The 19,658-nt window shown below is 37.0% G+C and overlaps 2 protein-coding genes across 3 annotated transcripts; one reads left to right on the top strand and one right to left on the bottom strand.

Moving 5' to 3' along the window:
• Nucleotides 1–1,176: 1,176 nt before the first annotated feature.
• On the top strand, nt 1,177–11,312 carry kiaa0930 (KIAA0930 ortholog). 2 transcript variants are annotated; one of them, XR_006250613.1, is made up of 11 exons: nt 1,177–1,430; nt 4,237–4,385; nt 4,760–4,864; nt 4,973–5,050; nt 5,592–5,693; nt 6,855–6,995; nt 7,073–7,261; nt 7,406–7,565; nt 8,176–8,331; nt 8,415–8,807; nt 8,931–11,312. XR_006250613.1 is itself a non-coding variant. In XM_043236562.1 (10 exons), the coding sequence occupies exons 1-10, from the start codon at nt 1,289–1,291 to the stop codon at nt 8,453–8,455; spliced, it is 1,263 nt and encodes a 420-aa protein (XP_043092497.1). In that variant the 5' UTR covers nt 1,177–1,288; the 3' UTR covers nt 8,456–11,312. The 2 variants fall into 2 exon arrangements, 1 of the variants encoding a protein (XP_043092497.1); XM_043236562.1 differs by having other exon boundaries at nt 8,415–11,312.
• nup50 (nucleoporin 50) lies at nt 10,746–17,091 on the bottom strand. The gene is made up of 8 exons (XM_043236561.1): nt 16,936–17,091; nt 16,169–16,247; nt 15,615–15,698; nt 15,338–15,530; nt 13,375–13,974; nt 12,489–12,570; nt 12,290–12,408; nt 10,746–11,949 (listed from the first exon to the last, which is right to left on the bottom strand). The coding sequence occupies exons 2-8, from the start codon at nt 16,235–16,237 to the stop codon at nt 11,750–11,752; spliced, it is 1,347 nt and encodes a 448-aa protein (XP_043092496.1). The 5' UTR covers nt 16,238–16,247; nt 16,936–17,091; the 3' UTR covers nt 10,746–11,749.
• Between the last annotated feature and the right edge of the window lie 2,567 nt (nt 17,092–19,658).

Genomic DNA, 19,658 nt, shown 5'->3' with positions numbered 1-19,658 from the left:
GTATTTTTATTACCGTCCACTATTAGCAACATTGATAACTATTAATGACTATATGTATTCATATTTATTAAGCCTGTATACCAAACACATTCAACACGTCTAGCAAACTATTAATGTAATGCAAGGTTCAGACACAAGAGGGGAGCATAGAAAATCTAAATAAAACCATGAAAGAAACCGCATGTTAGTTTCAATTGCCTTTTGTTTGAGTGTTTTGTTTCTTGCATGTTAATTATTCATATGAAATTTCGCCAATGAAAAACATAAGGGTTTTCATATCTGAAATTTAAAGGTGACAGACAATTCTGCATTAGCCCTGTGCAATATGTGACCTTAATCTGTTATACTACTTCTGATTGCATTTAAATAATCTTTTTTCCTCATTCCTGTACATATGCAAGATTATTATGTGTATATAAATACACACGTATATTTACATGTTTATATTCATATAATTTGTATTCTATAGAAATATATTAATATATTTTTTTCTAAAATATACACATTCATATAATATGTAGCCTTTTATAATACATAGTGCATTATTAACTAGTTCCGACTAGTCGTCACGTGGTTCTATCATGTCGATGTCAAAGGCGAAAACAGGCCGCGGTCACCTGCTATTGTTGTATTGTATGTCAGTCAGTGTAAACAGATGTCAAAATGATTTAGATACTTTGTGTTATGGTTTATTAAATCATACTAATCAACTCTTTCTTAGCTTACACCTGTTGTAAATGTCATCATTTTAGCTGCGTTAGTCATTAAAAAAAATTTCTACAATTTTTTGTGTGTGACAGAGACCTGGTTAGATTAGCCTATTTACAAAATGCATGACAAAAAAAATGTAGTTAGTAACGTTACTGTACTCGAAACGTGATTACTGGGTTTGTGAAGGAACAGCAGAGGGATTATAAATTTAATGAAAAGCTAGTTAAACTAAAAGTGTTCCAAAATATGACATAATATATGTGTAGGTTTTGTGTATGTATGTTTATTATCTATAAATATAAACACATTTAGTATATGTATTCAACGTTACATGATCAATTATCGTATATATAATTAAGAAATCATTTACTGTTCATATAAAACGCCTATTAGGTGAGAGGCAATTTTAGAAGTGGCATGCCCCTTTAACTGACGCCTACGGCGTGACATCACAGGCCAAGCATGGGGTGTTCCCGACGCGACGCGTTGCCGCTGACGGAAGTGCAGAGAGCTTGTGTTGTTGTGCTCGGCTTGTGTCATGTACGGAGGTCTGTGAGATGAGCGGTGACATCGTGTCATGACATCCGCGCGCATTATGGCAGCTCTTTCGGGTCAGAACGATGATCCCGCCGAACCGGACCAGTCCCTGCAGCACATGCTGAAGGCCATCGCGGACGAGCGGAACCGCCTGAGCATCAGGCAGGACATCAGCGGACTGGGTCAGTACATTCAGCCGTCAACACTCACTCCTCGAGCCTGTCACAGCCCCTGTCCTAATTCACGCCCGCAGAACTTGGTTCTATCATGTCGATCAAAGGCGAAAACAGGCCGCGGTCATCTGCTATTGTTTCAGCTGATGCTCCTTTATGACATCATAATTCACGAGGTGTGCCGCCGCTCTCTTTCGTCTGTGATGTCATAGTCCTGTCTTCTCTTCTCAGCTTATCTTTATATCTATCTGTCCATCTTTTCGTCATGACTTCATGTATGTCAGTCAGTGTAAACAGATGTCAAAATGATTAAGATACTTCATGTTATGCTTGATTTAAATCATAATCAACTCTTTCTTAGCTAACACCTGTTGAAAATGGCATTGTGCTGTAATGTGTAGCACCAAATGTATATAAAATTCCTTGCTCAGCTACATTTTGGCTCATTGATTTAATTGACAATTCCCTTTGGCTTGGATGTTTTCTATCTTATTGGCAAGAGTTTTTGATGTTTTTTTGGTCATGTTAGGTTGTTTCTAGTATATACAGGGCTATTTAAGGGTCAGCTGAAATTCTACTGATCCTGGTTGGTTCATATTGTAAAAGTGTACTCCAATAAGACCAGCTTTTCAGTACTGAAATCCTGTAAATTTACTAAGGAGAGATCCCATAGTTGCTCTCATGTTTCTCCTGTGTCTTGTTGTCAGGGTCAGAGTTCTTGTGATTACTGAGTAACTTTAGCCAAATACAAATTCATCATCTACGCTCGCGACAAACACGTTTCAGCGACTCACTCTTATTCATTCTAAACCATATACTGTAGATATTTCAGATGCTCACTCAAATGAGCCAAGACTGCAAAAAACATTTTTTTTTCTGAACATTTCATATGATGTGGTCCTTGTGCTTCACTATCTCTCTTTCTGTCGTCTTTCTTTGATGATTTGTCCCTTTTAAATATTTAATTCTCTGTGCGACACACTGTTAATGTTTGGCGTTTTGTGCAGCTCCTCACTTCTGCTTTTGTACATCTTCCTCCGGTTACAACAGCCACAGTATCTCTTGCTGTTTTTGCATGTCTTTCACATGTCTTTTTTGAAACACTTTTTAATAAAGTTAATTCAATTTAACGTTAGTTAATAATGCAATATGTATTACAGGTTACATATTATATGTATGTGTACTGTGTTGTTATTATTATTTATATAAAACTAAAACATGTGTATATTTTAGAAAATACGTTATATTTATATATTCAATATTTCTATATAATATAAATGATATAAAAATAAATATAAACATGTAAATATACATATACAAAATAAATATACACAGTACACACACACAAACTTTTATATACTGAATGCAATTAATTACAATTAATAATTTTGCAGCCACAGAACATTAAAAGCAGTTTTTAAACTAAATAAATAAATTATATATATATATATATATATATATATCCTTAAATTGCTTAAGAATCTACAATTTAAATCAGTTTACTCTGATTAACTTCTGTAGAAGTTGAGAGTTGTTATTAGTAGAACTGAAAAGTTTCAGTAACTCTAAAAGAACTGAAGAGAAAAATGAAGTTGGTTACAATGTTTTTTTGTTAGCTGTTGATCCGTAGTGTCCGTTTAAAGGTCAGAGATACTGGACTTCGCCGCGATATCTTAACTTCAGACTTGTCTTGGTCAGTTTTTTCATGAAAGATTCTTGAAGGATTTACATAAGCAGTTGGATCTATATACTGATGCATTTTTGTCCAGTTCTGTTTGAGAAACCACCACTCAACAGGCTTAAAAGGGAGAGTTCATCAAAAACCGAAAACTTTATGATTCACTCACACTTGAGTTGTTTTGAATGTGCATGAATTTCTTTCTTCTGCTGAAATTTCGACTTAACTTCAGTTTCAAAATGGCAAACGGGAACAAACAACACTTTGGTTATGTACGTTCTTCAAAGTATTATCTTTTGTGTTCGGCAGAAGAAAGAAATTCATATAGAGGAACAAGCTTAGGGTAAGTAAATCATGGTTTTCATTTTTGTGTGTTCAATCCCTTTAAAGTAGTTGAATAGTGGACCCTCAGGCAGAACTGAACTGATATCCAGCAGTATCTTCCTCTTTCTAAATGGGGATGTGGAAGTCCAAGTCCTGTGATTATTTATTTCTCTCTTTTTTTGTAAACTGATAACCATGGAAGTAAATGTCTTGTTTGAAGTCACTGAAGCACAACGGTAACCCCTTTTTAGCTGACAGGGTCCAGATCTGGAAGTGTTTTGATGGATGGACGCCTAGAACACAATTTGCACCAATAAAGGTGTCACTAATCACACATACAACTGTAGCTAATGATGATAGATAGACTGAATTAAATGTCTTTTGACAATTTTGATGCATAAAATTTGTGTATCTATGTTATTCTTTGGGAATTGATTAGATGTTTGCTATAACAACAGCTAAATGCATATTTAATATATTTTCTTTACAGTGGAAAAAGAAAGTGACTTAAAATTATTATCATGAAAATTTTGAATCTGCATTAATACATTTTTCACAGTTAAGACCAACCGAGAATGTGTATTAAACTAGTAAATAGGCACGTAAAACTCGTAGTTTACATTGAAAATCACCAATAACGTTTAATAACAACGTTTAACATTAACAAGGTAACAATGAGAAGGTTTTGCTTCTGAAAAAGTTTTTGTTTTTAACAAATAAAAGGCAGCAGATTTGGCTGTAAATTAAAATGCTTGTATGAAATGAATTGTATTAAACTGGATTCTTCTTTTTTTTGTTGTTTTTTTTGTTAAGGGTGTTTCAAGGATGACCGCATAGTGTTCTGGACATGGATGTTCTCCACATACTTCATGGAGAAATGGGCACCACGCCAGGATGATATGCTTTTCTACGTGCGCCGCAAGCTTTCTTACGTCAGTGCAGATAACACAGAAGGGAAGAAGGTGAGATGTACCTTTTAAAACCTTTAAATAAATGATGCGTAGAGGTGAAAACTGAGGCAATTGATCTGAAAATTTCCCACCTAATAGTTAAAGAGCTTCATGCATTCTCTAACTTTTTTGAGCACTGCAAAGTATAAAAACTGTAGCATTTTCATTAGGCCCTTAATACATATTTTAGAATTAATCAAATGAGTCAATGAATCAGAATGAATGAATCGGAACAAATCAGTTGAATGTTAAATGTAATGTTTAAATTAAAGCAATCTATTTGGCATTTTAAAGTACTTGCTAAAGCTAAACAAACTTTCTAAGATGGTTAATCTTTGCCTATGTTGATAATGTCATGTTATGAAAACTTGAGCTGTTGGTTTCAGGTGGAAGTCGAGGTTTACAGAAGAGACTCTAAAAAGCTGCCTGGACTTGGTGACCCTGACATTGACTGGGAGGAGAGCGTCTATCTCAATCTCATCCTGCAGAAAGTAAGCAAAACTCAATGATTAGATGCTACGCTGTCAGTGTAAATGCAATTAAGTCCAAAGACCATGTCTTTTTGGTGTAGTTTTGCTTACAGTCTTTTTGTCCCACAGCTGGACTATGTGGTCACATGTGCAGTTTGCACACGCTCAGATGCAGGAGACATCCACATCCACAAAAAGAAATCCCAGGTGAGACAACATTTATGCACTTTGTTTGTTGGGACATAACTACGCACTTCGAACGCAAGGTAACACAGTAGGAAGTTTTATAGTTTAGTTAGCTGTCTTTAGTCTAAACCCAGTTTATGGTAATAGAAGGTGATGATTACAAAAGCAGTAGTATATACTTGTCAGGTATACTTGTGTTTACTGCACAAAATCATAGTAACAGGGTTAAGAGACTTGCCGTTATTAGCATTAGCTGAAGATTGACACCGGAAGTTGCTTAATTTAAGAAATCAGAAATCAGTTGTTTAAAAATAGAACCATTTACACCAAGAACGATAACTATAAAGATAAGTGCACACCAGTTGAAACAGGAAGAAGGAGCAAAAAAATAAAACCCTGCCCTCTACTCAATATTCTCAATATGTGTGTTTAAGAATATTCTGCCCAAGTCATCAGAGAAAAAATGTCATTCCAGGCTAAATGTTCAGATTGCGGTTGATTTGTAAGTGTGTTAGCACATAGCTAAATTGCCACTGAAACAGTGTCTCTCTTTATTTTACAGCAAGTGTTTGCCTCTCCAAGTAAACACCCAATGGACAGCAAAGGGGAGGAGTCAAAAATGAGCTACCCCAACATCTTCTTTATGATCGACAACTTTGAGGAGGTAAGCGCATTATAGTGCTAGATCGAAACTGCTGGTAATTTCAAGGTTAATCGAAAGAGAGATAAGTGTGTCATGAAACATAAGGAAATGTTCTGAGGTATGTATGAACGGGTTTAACGGGTTTACGTGGTTTTCCTGGTGTTGTTGCTGCCTAATTCACACTGTATGTTGGTTTTGAGAAGGCCAAAAGTTACAAATAGTCCAGTTCCACAATTTTTTTCAGTTACATGCACCCATCCATCCATCCATCCATCCATCATCCATCTGTTTAAGGTGTTTTTTACTATATACTATAAAATGGCGGAGAATAGTGCATAAGTACGTGAATTGGGATGCCCAAATTCGCTGAAGCAAATTGCAAACACTTCAGCTTAACATGATTTTTAATTCTGATGATTCTTTAATCATCTTATTTTAATCATGTTATTTTAGTGCCATTGATACTGTATGCTATTCTAGTTTTAATATTTTAAATAATGTTTTAACTATGTTTTAGTTGGTTTAGTACTTCAGTTTAAACTGTGTGAAAAGCAGAAACGTTGCTTAGCAACTAACTAGTTGAAATAAAAATTCTTAAAAAAATTTGTATGTATTTTAGTTCCATTAATGTTCATTTTATTTCAATTATCTCTATTTAAGTTAATAATTTAACTTTAATCGTTAAACTCCATTCATGATAGTTCTAGATTATAGTTTGTTTGTACGTAGCAGCCACTTCATGCCGATAAGATTAAAATCATACTGTGTCATACTGTGTAATGTTATGATAATGTTTCCGCTCATAAACATTGCACTGCGTGCAGTTTTAAGACAAAGTATGAACATAAGAAACAACATTCATGGGAGAGTTCGTTTCAGATTTTGTTGCTTATTTGAAATATGTATTTTAATTGTGAGTTTATAGGGCGGCATATGAGATTTAGGGATCCTCCCATCCGTTTATATTGGCCTAATTTAAGCTGCAAATATTTCAGGCTTTCCTTGAAAAGACCTTTGATTATACTCATTTAAAATTACATTTGTTGAACAAAACAGTTGGAACTGCACCACTGGCGAGCTGTACAGCAGAAACATATTAACTAACGGCCCTTATAATTAGTTATTCTGTATAACCAGTGGTTTAATTATCGTCATTGTCTTTGTTTGCTATTTGTTGGGTAGGTGTTCAGCGATATGACTGTTGGAGAAGGAGAGATGGTATGTGTGGAGCTGGTGGCAAGTGACAAAAGTAACACATTCCAGGGCGTCATCTTCCAGGGCTCCATCCGCTACGAGGCCCTAAAGAAGGTCTATGATAACCGGGTGCGTTTCCTTTTACATTTGCCTGAATCTTTTGTTACATTCGCTTCTGGTGTGTAATTCACGGTACGTTTTAATAGGTCAGTGTGGCAGCTAAGATGGCCCAGCGGATGTCGTTCGGCTTCTATAAGTACAACAACATGGAGTTTGTGCGGATGAAGGGTCCTCAGGGCAAAGGTCATGCTGAGATGGCTGTGAGTCGAGTGCCCACTGGAGACACCTCACCCTGCGGCACCGAAGAGGACCAAGACTCGCCTCTTCACGAGAGGGTCAGTTAAACCCATTTTCTGTTCCTGGTTTGTTAGATGTTTTGGAGTAATGCAATACCGAACCATTTAAATTTGTTGTCTGCGTTCAAAAAAAAAAGCAAATGAATCACTTCATAGTTAGTTACGTAATTGTTTTCCTCATAGGTAACATCGTTCAGCACTCCTCCGACCCCGGAAAAAAACAGACCCTCGTTCTTCTCACCGTCACTCCGCCGGAAAGTGCCCAGAAACCGAATCGCTGAGATGAAGAAGTCACACTCAGCAAATGACAGCGAGGAGTTTTTCAGAGAAGAGGATGATGAAGGTACGCAAGTCACTGAATTATGCACATAAAATATTAATTTGTGCCCTGGTTTTCAGTAAAATTGGACGCTCAGTATAATCATTTGCATGTATCTTTTCAAACGGTTCCATGCAATGCTGCAAGTTTCCTATGTTTTTGGTAAATTTGTGCTCGATTTAATAATAGTATTAGTAGACTGTCTGCTTAATATCTTAAAATGTATTTTGATACAACATGACTGTGAGGAACTTGTATATGTAAACGTATTATACCCTAACAGTCTGCTAATAAATAAGTAGTTGCAAATTAATAACAATTTGTTGACAAAAAAGTTACATATAGTTGGTAGAATGTCTAAAGTGGACTATCAATATAAAATGTAGTCCAAAAGATTACACAGTACTTGCTTCAACTGCTATCTTATATTATTGATTACTTGTCTACTTTCTATATTTTTTGTGTATTCTGACAGTAATCTAGAAGTGTCTAGTTTACTGACAACCCATTTTAAATAGGCAGAAATCAAAACAAATATGCATACGGTTTGTGGGAGGGGAAGCATTCCTTCCTCCAGCGGTGACAGCGGTTTCAGTTTTGAATTGAAATGAAAGGCGCTTTCCTCTTTTCGCAGACTTGTGCAACGCCACAAATTTGCGCTCCCGTTCTCTGTCAGGAACAGGCCGCTCCCTGGTCGGTTCTTGGCTCAAGCTGAACAGAAAAGAGGAGTATTTTCTGTTATATTCCCACCTCACCTACGTGACTCTTCCTTTGCATCGCATCACCACAGGTACGGCACACCTGCCCTCCATACAAACACGCTTCTTGTTAAGCCTTTAAGTGGCTAAGTGGCTCCTTTTGTTTCTTTTTTAGATATTCTGGAGGTGAGACAAAAGCCCATTTTGATGACGTAACATTTACTGATCTCCAAAATCCATTTTACCAAGTGCCTCCTCACATCAGGCCCCTAAGGAACCGCCGCGTGGCGTACGGACAGAAAACCAAAAACAATACGCAACGGTGAACAAGAAGAGGAAAAGGGAAACAAGCTCCATCAAGAAGTGCCTCTTCCACATGTTCTTCGGAGAGAATGGCTGGAGACCTGACACTAAAGTGGCACTAGACTGTGACGATAAAGGGAAATGTTTATTGGGAGATGAAACCTGATAAACGAATGTTGTTCTTGTAAATACACTGCTGCTTAGATACTCAGTGAACCGTACCGACCACAGCCGTCTCCCTTTGACCCTCCTTCAAGAGACACTCGTAGGTTTCACAATATTACTGATTTTGTGTGTAGTATATTTTCCAAAGGACATTTCCTCGCAGCTCTAGGCCTTAATATTTCGCTAACCAGCTAATCTGTATCAAATGTCATCCTTTTAATAGCTCATCGCTGAGTGAATCGCAGACGTCCAAATGTTCTCCCGTACTCACACGACTCTCTGTTACTTGATACGTTCGAGAGCATTTCTGATTTCCACATACTCGTGAACGCGACGTATCTCCTGAGAAGACTCTGACGCATGTTTCATAGGCCGTTTCCGGTAGATGGATGACGACACCACCTGAGAGCACAGTTCTGGGAACCGTTTCCGTCCACAAAGACACTTGAACGTGACACTAGATCACATGATCCCACCCAGCAGACGTTTTTTTTTTTTTTGGTTCTACGCTGCGTTTTTTTCAAGTTTGGTGACTGTCGTCTTTGAGTTTCAGTTTTGAGAACTTGCACTAAAGGGCTTTTGGAGTTGAACACGTATCGCCAACCCAAAGTGTCAGTATTATTTTGTTTTGTACGTGTGTGTCAGCTGAATGTAATAACTGATCCGACAGCTTTAATATCTATTTGATATTTGATAGGCAGATCTGCCAGCAGCATTTGAAGATGCTCGAACTATTTTAAGTCTTCGGTTTGATTTAACTCTTTGCTTTAGGTGCAAAGCTTCAGTGGAAGGCTGTTTTTAAGGAAGTCCCAGTTTGTTAAACGCTTTACATGGGCTTTTGTATCAAGTGGTAATTTAGCAGTAAATGTGCATGGTGTCGTATTTATGTTGTAATATATACACCTTTTCTGTACATCTTTATGAAAATACACATTATAAAAAAAAAAAAAATTGTTTATTTCCTTATTACTAAAAAAGTGGGATATCACACAAATTATTGGGTGATTGGAAAAAAATTATAATTATTATTATTTAGTTCAAGTCACTGTAGTGTTGGTTTTTCATTTAATTCAATAACTCTGTAAATTCAGTATAATTTATACCTAAGTACATTTATACACAATTTTGGGTAAAAATAATTTATTAACATGCCAAAAAAAACCTAAAATGACTGAATTACACTGAATTGGTGGGCTAGTTCTTTTTAAATTATTTTAATTCATTTGAATATCTATAAAAAATGATACGTAATTGCTTAGTTTGCCAAACCAAACCTACCAAATAATATAAGCAATCCACATTAAAAGAACAGAAAACTTACAAAACTTTTATATTTAATAGTATTCATGAAAACATATGAGAAACGTAATTATGCATGTTTGGTCTCACTTTTCTTAGCATTTACTGTTTTGTTGAGAATGTGCTTCAAAATAGTGAGTCATTTTGTGAAGCGGTTGGTTCCAGTGTCATTTTTCCCATCAGTATCTTCCACCGTTAAAAGTTCATTTTCCTGCATTTGATCTAGATTTTTTTTATTCAAGCTTCTAATATGGAACGTGTTTCCAGTTCTAACAGCAAAAAACACAAGGGGGCAGCACTTCAATAGAATCTTTTTTATGAAAATCATTAACTGTTTTGATGAATACAGTTCCCTCAGTGGAAGGGATGCTTAACCTTTAGAATATATATATATTATATTGTTCACCCGTTAAATACATAAAACCAATGGTCCATTAGACCAAATAAACAAGTACTTATATTAATTGTCCTACTCATTAAACCTTATTACTCACATTTGAGTCAAAATGGCATAATGTAACAGGGATAAAGATGGCTAGTTCATCCAAAAACAAAAACTCTCGATGTAATGCAAAATATATTTCTTATATATACCCATTTCATGAGAAATATATTATAATATATATTAGCACTAGTAGTCACATTTGTGACTAAACGTTGGTTTGTAGATCCATACTTCGAACTACAATGCTGTTACTAAAACAAACAAAAAAAAAAAAAGGTACGAAATACAACAGACTGTCAATTATAACACTATTTTTAATCTTTAAAATTCAATAAGTAGGATAACCATTTGTACAAAACAAAAAGTGATTTACATCATGCGTGTGCTGCAAATGAAACCAATCGCATCAGGTTCTTTTGATTTATTCACCAGTAAATGAATGCAAGGTAGATCTAGTGCTGCTCAACACTTAAAACACATACCTCATCATGTAAGGCAGTAAAAAGGCCACTTACAGGGGAAAGAATAATAATAAAAAAAACTTCCAGAGATAACTTTCAGAACAGATTGCCATAAAGCATTCGTTTTTACACCTCAGCGGGTCTGTGGTTAACATACATCGTATCATTCAATGTACAGAACACAACATCCACACATGCCATAATCCAAAATAAATACCATCACAGAAAGTACTGAGAGAAAAAAATGAGCTGTGTGTGTATATAAAAAAAAATAACCAAGTCTATCTGATCACTTATTTCTCGAACAGTACTTTTAATTAGAGCAGAGGAAATTTTCGGATTTTGGGGAAAAAAAAAAAAAAAAATTATATTTCAAGATCTTCGATGTAATACTGACCTCTAAACAACCTCTCCTGCAAGCACGGAAAACCGTACACATCTCCATACTCAAGTCAAAGAATTTAAAATTAAATCGACAAAATGATTTTTGTAAAACAGTCTGCTCCATCTAAACCTTGAAGAATTCCTTGTATAGCAGCTAAAATAAAACTCAAAGGAATGTTGATGAATCCAGACTCGTGTCTTTGCTATAACGAAATGTGGCCTTCCTCGTTATCGCTCGACTTCTCAAGCATCTCTGATACGATGAGCAGCGTTTACAGTAGGACCGCGAGTGATTTCACAGTAGGCGAACCGATTGGTTTCCGTCACTCTTCTAGACGATTTACAGGACGTAGACAAACAGTTCTAGATCAGATGTGTGTGTCGTGTTGTGTTACTGGAGTCGTACGAGCCACGTTCAGTCAAACACATATGAGTGGGGGGGTGGATGCCGCTTTAGGCTTTTTTTTCTTGCAGGATTTGATGCAGCTCATCTGCGTCCTCTGCCGTTTTCACGCGTATGAGCACCGGGACAGGAGTGCCGGGGTTCTTGTCGTCCACCGGAGGGTTTGGCACGCACACCACCATCACGTTGTTTTTGCCAGTTCGTGAGCAGGGCATGGTAGAGGGCACCATGATGTTCAACAAGATGTTCCCTATATATATATAAAAAAAAAGCCAATTACATCATCGCATCTCAAATCTTCACGTTCTGAGGCAGATTGTCAGCAATAGCCATTTTAGATACCCGTGACTCCTCTTCTCTACTACTAACGTTTCGCCCATCATTTTCACGATTTTCTCCTAAATCAGCGAGTCATGAGCTACTTTTAGCTTTAAGATGTGTCGTGAATACAGGCCCTGATGTTGAAGATCGTGCAACATTAGCTACATTTAAAACCGGAGTCAAAAGTCATTTGATTTGCTGTGCAATTACTGAAGATTGATCTGTATCTGGACTCAATTCAGTGATCACAAACAGATGCAGACACTTACCCAGGTTGGTGTCGGCTCGCACTAAAAGCTGAAGTTTGCTCTCAGCCACCATCTTCAGATGCAGTGTTCCGACCCCCTTCTCCTTAAACTCTCCGTCTTTCTTATAAAACAACTTACACCTTGCGGAAAGATCATTTAGAAATGTAAGACATGAGATAGGTGATGTGTATAAAAATTGAGTGACGTACGTGATGTGTACTTTTTGGAGTAGAAGGCGTCTTTCTCCTTAATCTCTTTTACCACAGGAACAGGCGGCTCCTCTGATTCCTCCCCATTCTCATCTAAAACAAGACAGTAGATTTATAAGACCAAAAAAAAAAAAAAAGAATGCATAATCTTCATGTGCTAATTAATACAACTGATAAAGTATAGCCCACAGACAATTTTAATTAGGGTTGGTCTTCAGGACCAAGTTTAGACAGCCCTGGATTAGACTAAATTAATGAATTTTGAAAATGTACTTCCGTGTATCTTCAATTCAATAATTGAAAAAATTACTACATCCAAAAAAAAAAGTGTATAATTCATTGTAGCTAGTTTGAAAAAAAAAACGTCAACATAAAATGATCAGATCTGCACATTCATGAAAAAAATACAAACAATATTTAACAATATATATAGACTGAAATGAAACAGAACTCTGAACAGAACTTTACATGTAATTGTACTGTTTATATTTATAATGTAATAAACGCATGTATAAATTTAAGAGAAATACGCTGTTTATATATATATATTCACATAAATGCATGTAATGTTTTTCTAAAGATATACCGCATGTGTATTTATAAATGCATTATGATTTATACGTGAGCAACAGTAGCTATATCCATGGCAAGATGAAACATTTCAGTTCATATACATGTTCATATATAAACATGCATATGTATACACATACATACAATTTTTAAAACTATATAACATTTTAATTACATGAATATACACAATTCACATGCGTCAACAAATCATTTCACAGCGCTACTTAAAATACAAAACAAAAAAGACCTACAGCTTGATCATAATTAGCCGACCTGCCAATGTGAATGAGTTCGTTTGCCGTTTTAGTGAACGTGCTGCTCACGTACCTGCAGTCTGGCTGTTGCTGGCCGCATTCACAGAGGATGATGGCATGGCAGGACTGACACTACTGGCCGCCGTTCCGAACACAGACACGCCTGAAGAGGAAGAAAACGAGAACGACGGTGCTCCGCTGGAAGCAAGCGCGCCAAGCACAGAGCAGTCTACCTTCTGGCCGAAATTAAAGGAGACGCCGGGAGGAGCCGCGACTGTAGGTTTGTCTGCTGCAGCAGCATCCTTGTCTTTAAATGAAAAGAGCTGTGGTGCTGCACCACTGACAGACGCAGTCACGGCAGCACTCGTGCCGGAAACAGAAGCAGCTGTTCCGCTAGTCAGAAGCTGCTTCTGCTCCCCTCCGAACGACGTGCTCTCCGCACCGATGCCGTATTTCTTTTCGATGCTGGCCAGGTGTCTCTCGTAGTCACGGAAGATGGGGTTGAGGTCACACAGGGGGTTGTCATTGACATGCTTGGTGATCCAGTCGCGTACGGAGCAGTTTAGTGCAGTGAGCTGGCGGTTGTATTCTTTACTGCTGGGGGTGGAGCCATTAGAGGTGACATCACCGTCTGTGGGTTTGGAGGGGGTGGAGCTGTTGAACGTTAAGGGACCTGAGGATGAAAAGCGGCGTCAGGATACTCTACAGAGCTGTTCAATGTTCAAACAGTACGACGACAGCTGCACTTCCTTCCTCCGACTGCAAAGCGCTGCGCTCAGCGCAAGCTAGCTCAAGTCATACGACCTGATTTAATGCCAAGTCATGAATAGATATTTTGCCTATTATAAGAACACTAAAACGTTAGCGGCCACAGACAAAAATCTAACGCATCCTAGTTCAGCTTTGTAGAATTGTTTCCCCTAAGTAGTGCGCCCTAAAACGGTGCATTGCATAAACAAGTTAGACGGACGTAATAATTTATGACAATTATTACAAATAATGCGTTTAGTTGGTTATGCGACTGTCGAACTCATTAACTGAAAGGAAGCCAGTTCTCATTGTACCCCGTGCTGGGCATCATGTCAGTCTGGGTTGGTGCCACAGCTCTAAAAAAAAATTTTATAGGGTAAACGGGCTCTGTGATTGCCAAATGAAGAGCTGGAATAATGCACAAAAACAAAGCAGCTTAGAATACTGCAGCCCGAAATAGATCATGAATTGAGACCAGATCCATAGTGAGCAACAAACAACTGGATTATTTATGAAGGTGGAAAGAGCCACATCTAAAAGCTGATTTGTGAATGCAGACTCTATCGTCCGTACTGTATCAGATTGGAATTTTTTTTTGGTAAATCAATAGTATCAATTGCATCACTTCGTAAGCAACAGTGTAGATAATTAAATGTAGTTAGTTGCATAGGCAGCATCTTACTTGAAATTAAACCTGACTTGTATGCTACTGGATACGGACTACTGAATACTAAGCTCATAGATGACACTCTAATAAGCATTAAAATAATACACAGAATTCTAATTTAAGAAATTGGCAGAAAATAACCAACAAAAAAGTAATAGTGCTAACATTATATAACAATATATAACAAATTAAACAGCCCTAGTGTAGTTAAAACCATTACAGTCCACCATTATACTGTACTCTTGTACAAAAGGGGATTTAGTATATTGCACGTAGCTACTAGGTAATTATTTTTTATTATTCAAATTGGGCAAATCTATCGTTTTGTAATTGACTAAGAAGTTATGTCTTTTTAAAAGGCCAATAAAACAACCCTCCTCCAAATGGCAAGGTATTTACATTTCTGCAGTAATTATTATGTCTTATTGTACCGTAAATACAGTGAGGAACACCACAGTAGCCAAGCTGACTGAAAAAAAAAATGTTCCTGGGACAAATTGTTCATATTTCGATGGAAAATCAGGTTTACTAGTCAAACCAGATTTCGATCTGATCCGACCCAAGATAAAATGTTTATTTTGAACTTACTATTGACAGCCAGTACATGTAAAATACTTACCGCTATTAGTTTTAGCAGATGTTGGAACATTGAAACCAGTAAAGGATGGGGCCACCGACGCTACGCTGCCATTGGTCAAGGTGGACATAGGTTTGAAACCAGCACCATTACCAAAGCCCGAGAACGACGAGGTCCCTGCGGTCGGGGTCAGAGAGAACCCCTTAAACTCTTTGAAAGCCCCACCACTCTCTCCCTGTGAGAAAACAACAAAACTCATCTATAAAACACCCTTGCAACACATAACCGGCCGTCTGCTGGAACACAAGAGACTCGTTACCTCCGCTCCTACGTTACGACGCCTGGCTTTCTTGATGGCGCGATTTTTCATCACATCTTCACTCGCAATTGAAAATGTTCCTGCCTGAGTCCACAAAAGATTTTTAAGAAATCAATGGCTGAAACAATTAACTATGAAACTTTTGGATAAGCCCATTTCTATCAATCACTTACATAGGCCTAGTTTATATCTTGCAATTGTGATTTTTCTCAGAATTGTGAGTTTGTATCTTGCAGTTCAGACTCAATTGAGAGTTAAATCATTATGAGATATAAACTTGCAATTCGGGACCCAATGTTCATACTATTCATCCCACATTCTGTGTGACATTTTCAATACTATGGGCAGACAGGGTAGATAGTATGCATATTGGAATTTTTTTCCCTCTAAGAATGACTTTTTAACTCGCAATTGTGAGTTCGTATCGCACAATGCAGACTTCTTCCTCCGATTTCACAGACAAGGCTAGTCTCAACTAAAAATATCTAGCTCTGACATATCTTAAAATATGTCAGTGTCATTTTTCTGTATGTCGATGCTGGAAAGTGTCACACCTCCTCGCCTTCATCTTCCTGATCCCAGTTCCTGTCCGTCAACTCTTTTTCAGCAATCCGCTTGGCCATCACAGCTCAGCTGTTAAACACAAACATGTCAAAAACAAAACTGAAAAAAGCAAGATTACAATGCGTAAAATAAATCAGAGAAAGGCTAAATGACAAAATGTAAAGGAAACTTGTTTAGCAAAAAACCAAAACAACCACATATTCAAATGTTGGTTTTCTTTCACCATAGAACTACACTCAAAAGTTGCATTTTAAACTTAGCTATTTTTGCTGGTCAGTTATGTTAACTAACCTGCTCCTGAACCAATAATCAAATATCAATCGATTATAAGAAACCTAATTTCATCTGTTCTTGACCGTACTTTTAAATTTGACCCATGAAACATAAGACAACATTCAAACCTTCATTTTAATTACTAAAACAATCCAGTAGTGCTCAAACACTTTTAGATGTTAACAACGCGACTCGTTAATTAAGTCTAGGTAAGGCATTTCATTTGAATGACGTTACAGATTGCGCAAACTACCGGCAGATGAAAATTAGACCCCTCAAATGTGATTTTAGTCGCTTAATTTCTGACACAAATCGGATTATATTATATCCACGGTGTGTTTAACTTTTAATACTGCACATTTAAGTGAACATGATGCTTTAAATGTGCTTATGACGGACCGGTTGCTGAATAAATATGGATATGATGTAAAGCGGACCAGTTTGAAATTAGCCACTATTAAATAAGTTCTACATATAACGTTACCTCTCACTGTCTCCCGCCAACCGTTCGCGCCACACACACTGTATCAAATGTTTGAATGATGACCGCGGGAATCTCGCGCATACAGAAGAAGGCCGCGCGCTCACACCGCCATCTTACAAACGCGTCTCTCACTGCGCATGTGCGCAGAGCAGCGTACTACGCATGCTCAAGGAGAAGCGGCACCCGAGCCTCACACTGCGCATGTGCGAAAAGCTCTGTGGGAAATGTAGTCTCTCGGTGCAACATAGGAATTGTGCAACATGGAATTGTGAAGAGAACCCAATAAATGTAACAATTGTAATAATAATTTTTTATATATATATATATATATATATATATATATATATATATATATATATATATATATATATAAATCACATTATAAAAGTGCTGTAAAGGAAAACAAAAATAAGAGCTACCTTGTTTGCTAGGCAAATCATTGTCAAATGCTGCATAAGTAAAACATAAAATAATAAGGAATCTTATTCATGAAATATCTTCCTCACAGTAGAATATCTGGTCCTTTGTCAAAGTAGCTATATTAGTAACATTATCTAGATCAATCACATGGGCTTTTATCTCCCAAACAAGCTTGTTTGAGAGCATTGTGTCAATTTTTAAGTAAATTAACCAATTGTCTCCCTTAAGAGAACTCTCTTCTACCCCAGCTGCTTTTTACCTGCTGTTGTCTCCATGATGCATAATACAATTTAATCGTATGATTCTGTGTATGAGTAGATATTATGACAGGTTACTTTATCCAGAATTGTTTCCTCCTTTAGGCACAGTTACAGACACTTTTGGGTGCAGTGGCTTGGAGGAACAGATGGCTGTATTCCAATCTCTCAGGATCCCACACTTCTGTGCCAACTCAGAAGCAGGTGTTTCAGAAAGCAGGACGTAATGACAGAGGTCCTGATGGCCACAGGGGATTCCTAGACCAGCTGGATGTGAGAAAGCCATGGTCTGTAGCAATCATACAAGACTGAATGTACTTTATTTATAATAATTAAAAGCGAAAAAGACAATTCATTTAAAAACATTAAAGGCCTTTGAGACATTTTCCCCTAGAAGTTTTTAGACTGTCAAAACTACATTTGGCAAGACCAAAGCCATACAGTGCATTGCCATAAAGGTAAACATTTTATTTATTCAAGCTTGTGACCTTGGCATTGTTAGCGGCATGCTCCGCTGCAGAAATTCACCTGCAGAGTTCAGCTCTAACTCTAATCAAACGCAGCTGAACAAGCTAATCAAGGTCTTCGGGATTGCTAGGAAGTCACGAGCAGGTGACTTTGATTAAGGTTGAAGCTAAACTCTGCTGCAAAGTGGATCTCAAAGGCTGGAGTTGAGAACCTTTGCTTTACTGCTCGAGGTACGAGAAATTATTATTATGGTTTCTTGATTTAATGTTTACCTTTATATTGTGAGGCGTTGAAGAGACTGTGGATGTCTTGACAGTTTCTCTTTTTATAGATCAATACCAATAAAATTAATTGATTTGTCAGATGCTTTTATCTAAAGGGTTATTTAAAGCAATAAAGTGATGGCAATGTACCATAATTCACCAGAGTGGAATGCTACATTATTCATATACATTTTTTTTTTTCTTCACTGCATAAGGTTCTTTAGAAATTAAAAGCAACCTTGGTCTGTGGGCCACCAGGGGGTGCAAGAATTTTATGCCAAAAAAAGTGATTTTTTTAGGGAGGTCAAAGTTAACATTAACTAAAGGCATTAATGTTTAACATGGCTTTAGCATAATACAGGTTTAATTACTGCGTCATGCCACTTATATTTTTAAAAATAAGTCTTTTTTTTTTTGTTACTTTGTACATACCTGTATGTTCAAGAATAGTTAGCTTTTAATAGTCTTTTTTTCTGTGGAGTTTCTCCTCAGAAGCCCGAGATACGGTGCACAATTTTCGGCTGCCGCAAGCAAAAAGATTGCCATCGTAAAGCAAATGATGGGCCGTGATGGTTTCACGAGGCCAATCTTTCGTCTGCGACAGGGTAATCGGTTTTAGTGAGTTTGAATGGTACTATTTTCAGCAAATTTGAGTAATATTTTTAGTGAAAAAAGGTTAAAATAACTTCAACTGAACTGAATTTGAACTCTCTCTCTCTCTCTCTCTCTCTCTCTCTCTCTCTCTCTTTAATGAAGAGTACACATAAGCAGAAAAATGTAAAATGTAAAAACTGTGATTTAGGTAAGCATTTTTTTTTTTAGCATTCCTAAAGTGTTTTTACACTCTTGGCAGGCCTGTTGGTTACTAACTGTAAAAGTTTTAAATAACTAAAATGTTCATAAATTTAATGGGAATAGTCTTCCACTAATCTCATGCTGACCTTTACTTTTACATAAGGTTGCAGCCAAGATCCACCCACTTAGACAGGAAGACACCCTTTTTCCTACAGTCTAAAAATATCAGTAAACTTGGAGATGTTCTGCTAAGAAAAAAAGGAAAAAAAAAGACTTTTTCCCAAAACAACTTTATCCTGGTTTTAGTCATGTGTTCTCCTCACTAGTTTCTTAATGAAGTCATGAGGGCTGATTATGCTTTTTTTTTTTTTTTTCTTTTTTTTTGTGGTATGCGTCTCTAATTGCTAATTTGTTCAGATGACATATTTAAATGTCAGTCAGGCAGCACAGATCAGTGAAAGTCTAATTATGCAGATTTAGTTAACATGCTGTAATTAGAGAAGTGAATGGACAAATTAAG

This window comes from Puntigrus tetrazona, chromosome 4 (genome assembly GCF_018831695.1).
Source record: "Puntigrus tetrazona isolate hp1 chromosome 4, ASM1883169v1, whole genome shotgun sequence".
In the NCBI taxonomy this organism is placed as follows: domain Eukaryota; kingdom Metazoa; phylum Chordata; class Actinopteri; order Cypriniformes; family Cyprinidae; genus Puntigrus; species Puntigrus tetrazona.
This window is presented reverse-complemented; position numbering and strand designations above follow the sequence as displayed.

Coding starts and splice junctions, on each gene's coding strand:
- kiaa0930 (XM_043236562.1), top strand. CDS start 1,289: ATGACATCCGCGCGCATTATGGCAGCTCTTTCGGGTCAGAACGATGAT. Junction 5,694..6,854: donor TGATCGACAACTTTGAGGAG/GTAAGCGCATTA, acceptor TTTGTTGGGTAG/GTGTTCAGCGATATGACTGT. Junction 7,566..8,175: donor CAGAGAAGAGGATGATGAAG/GTACGCAAGTCA, acceptor CTCTTTTCGCAG/ACTTGTGCAACGCCACAAAT.
- nup50 (XM_043236561.1), bottom strand. CDS start 16,237: ATGGCCAAGCGGATTGCTGAAAAAGAGTTGACGGACAGGAACTGGGAT. Junction 12,409..12,488: donor GACGCCTTCTACTCCAAAAA/GTACACATCACG, acceptor TCTTTCCGCAAG/GTGTAAGTTGTTTTATAAGA. Junction 11,950..12,289: donor GCGAGCCGACACCAACCTGG/GTAAGTGTCTGC, acceptor ATATATATATAG/GGAACATCTTGTTGAACATC.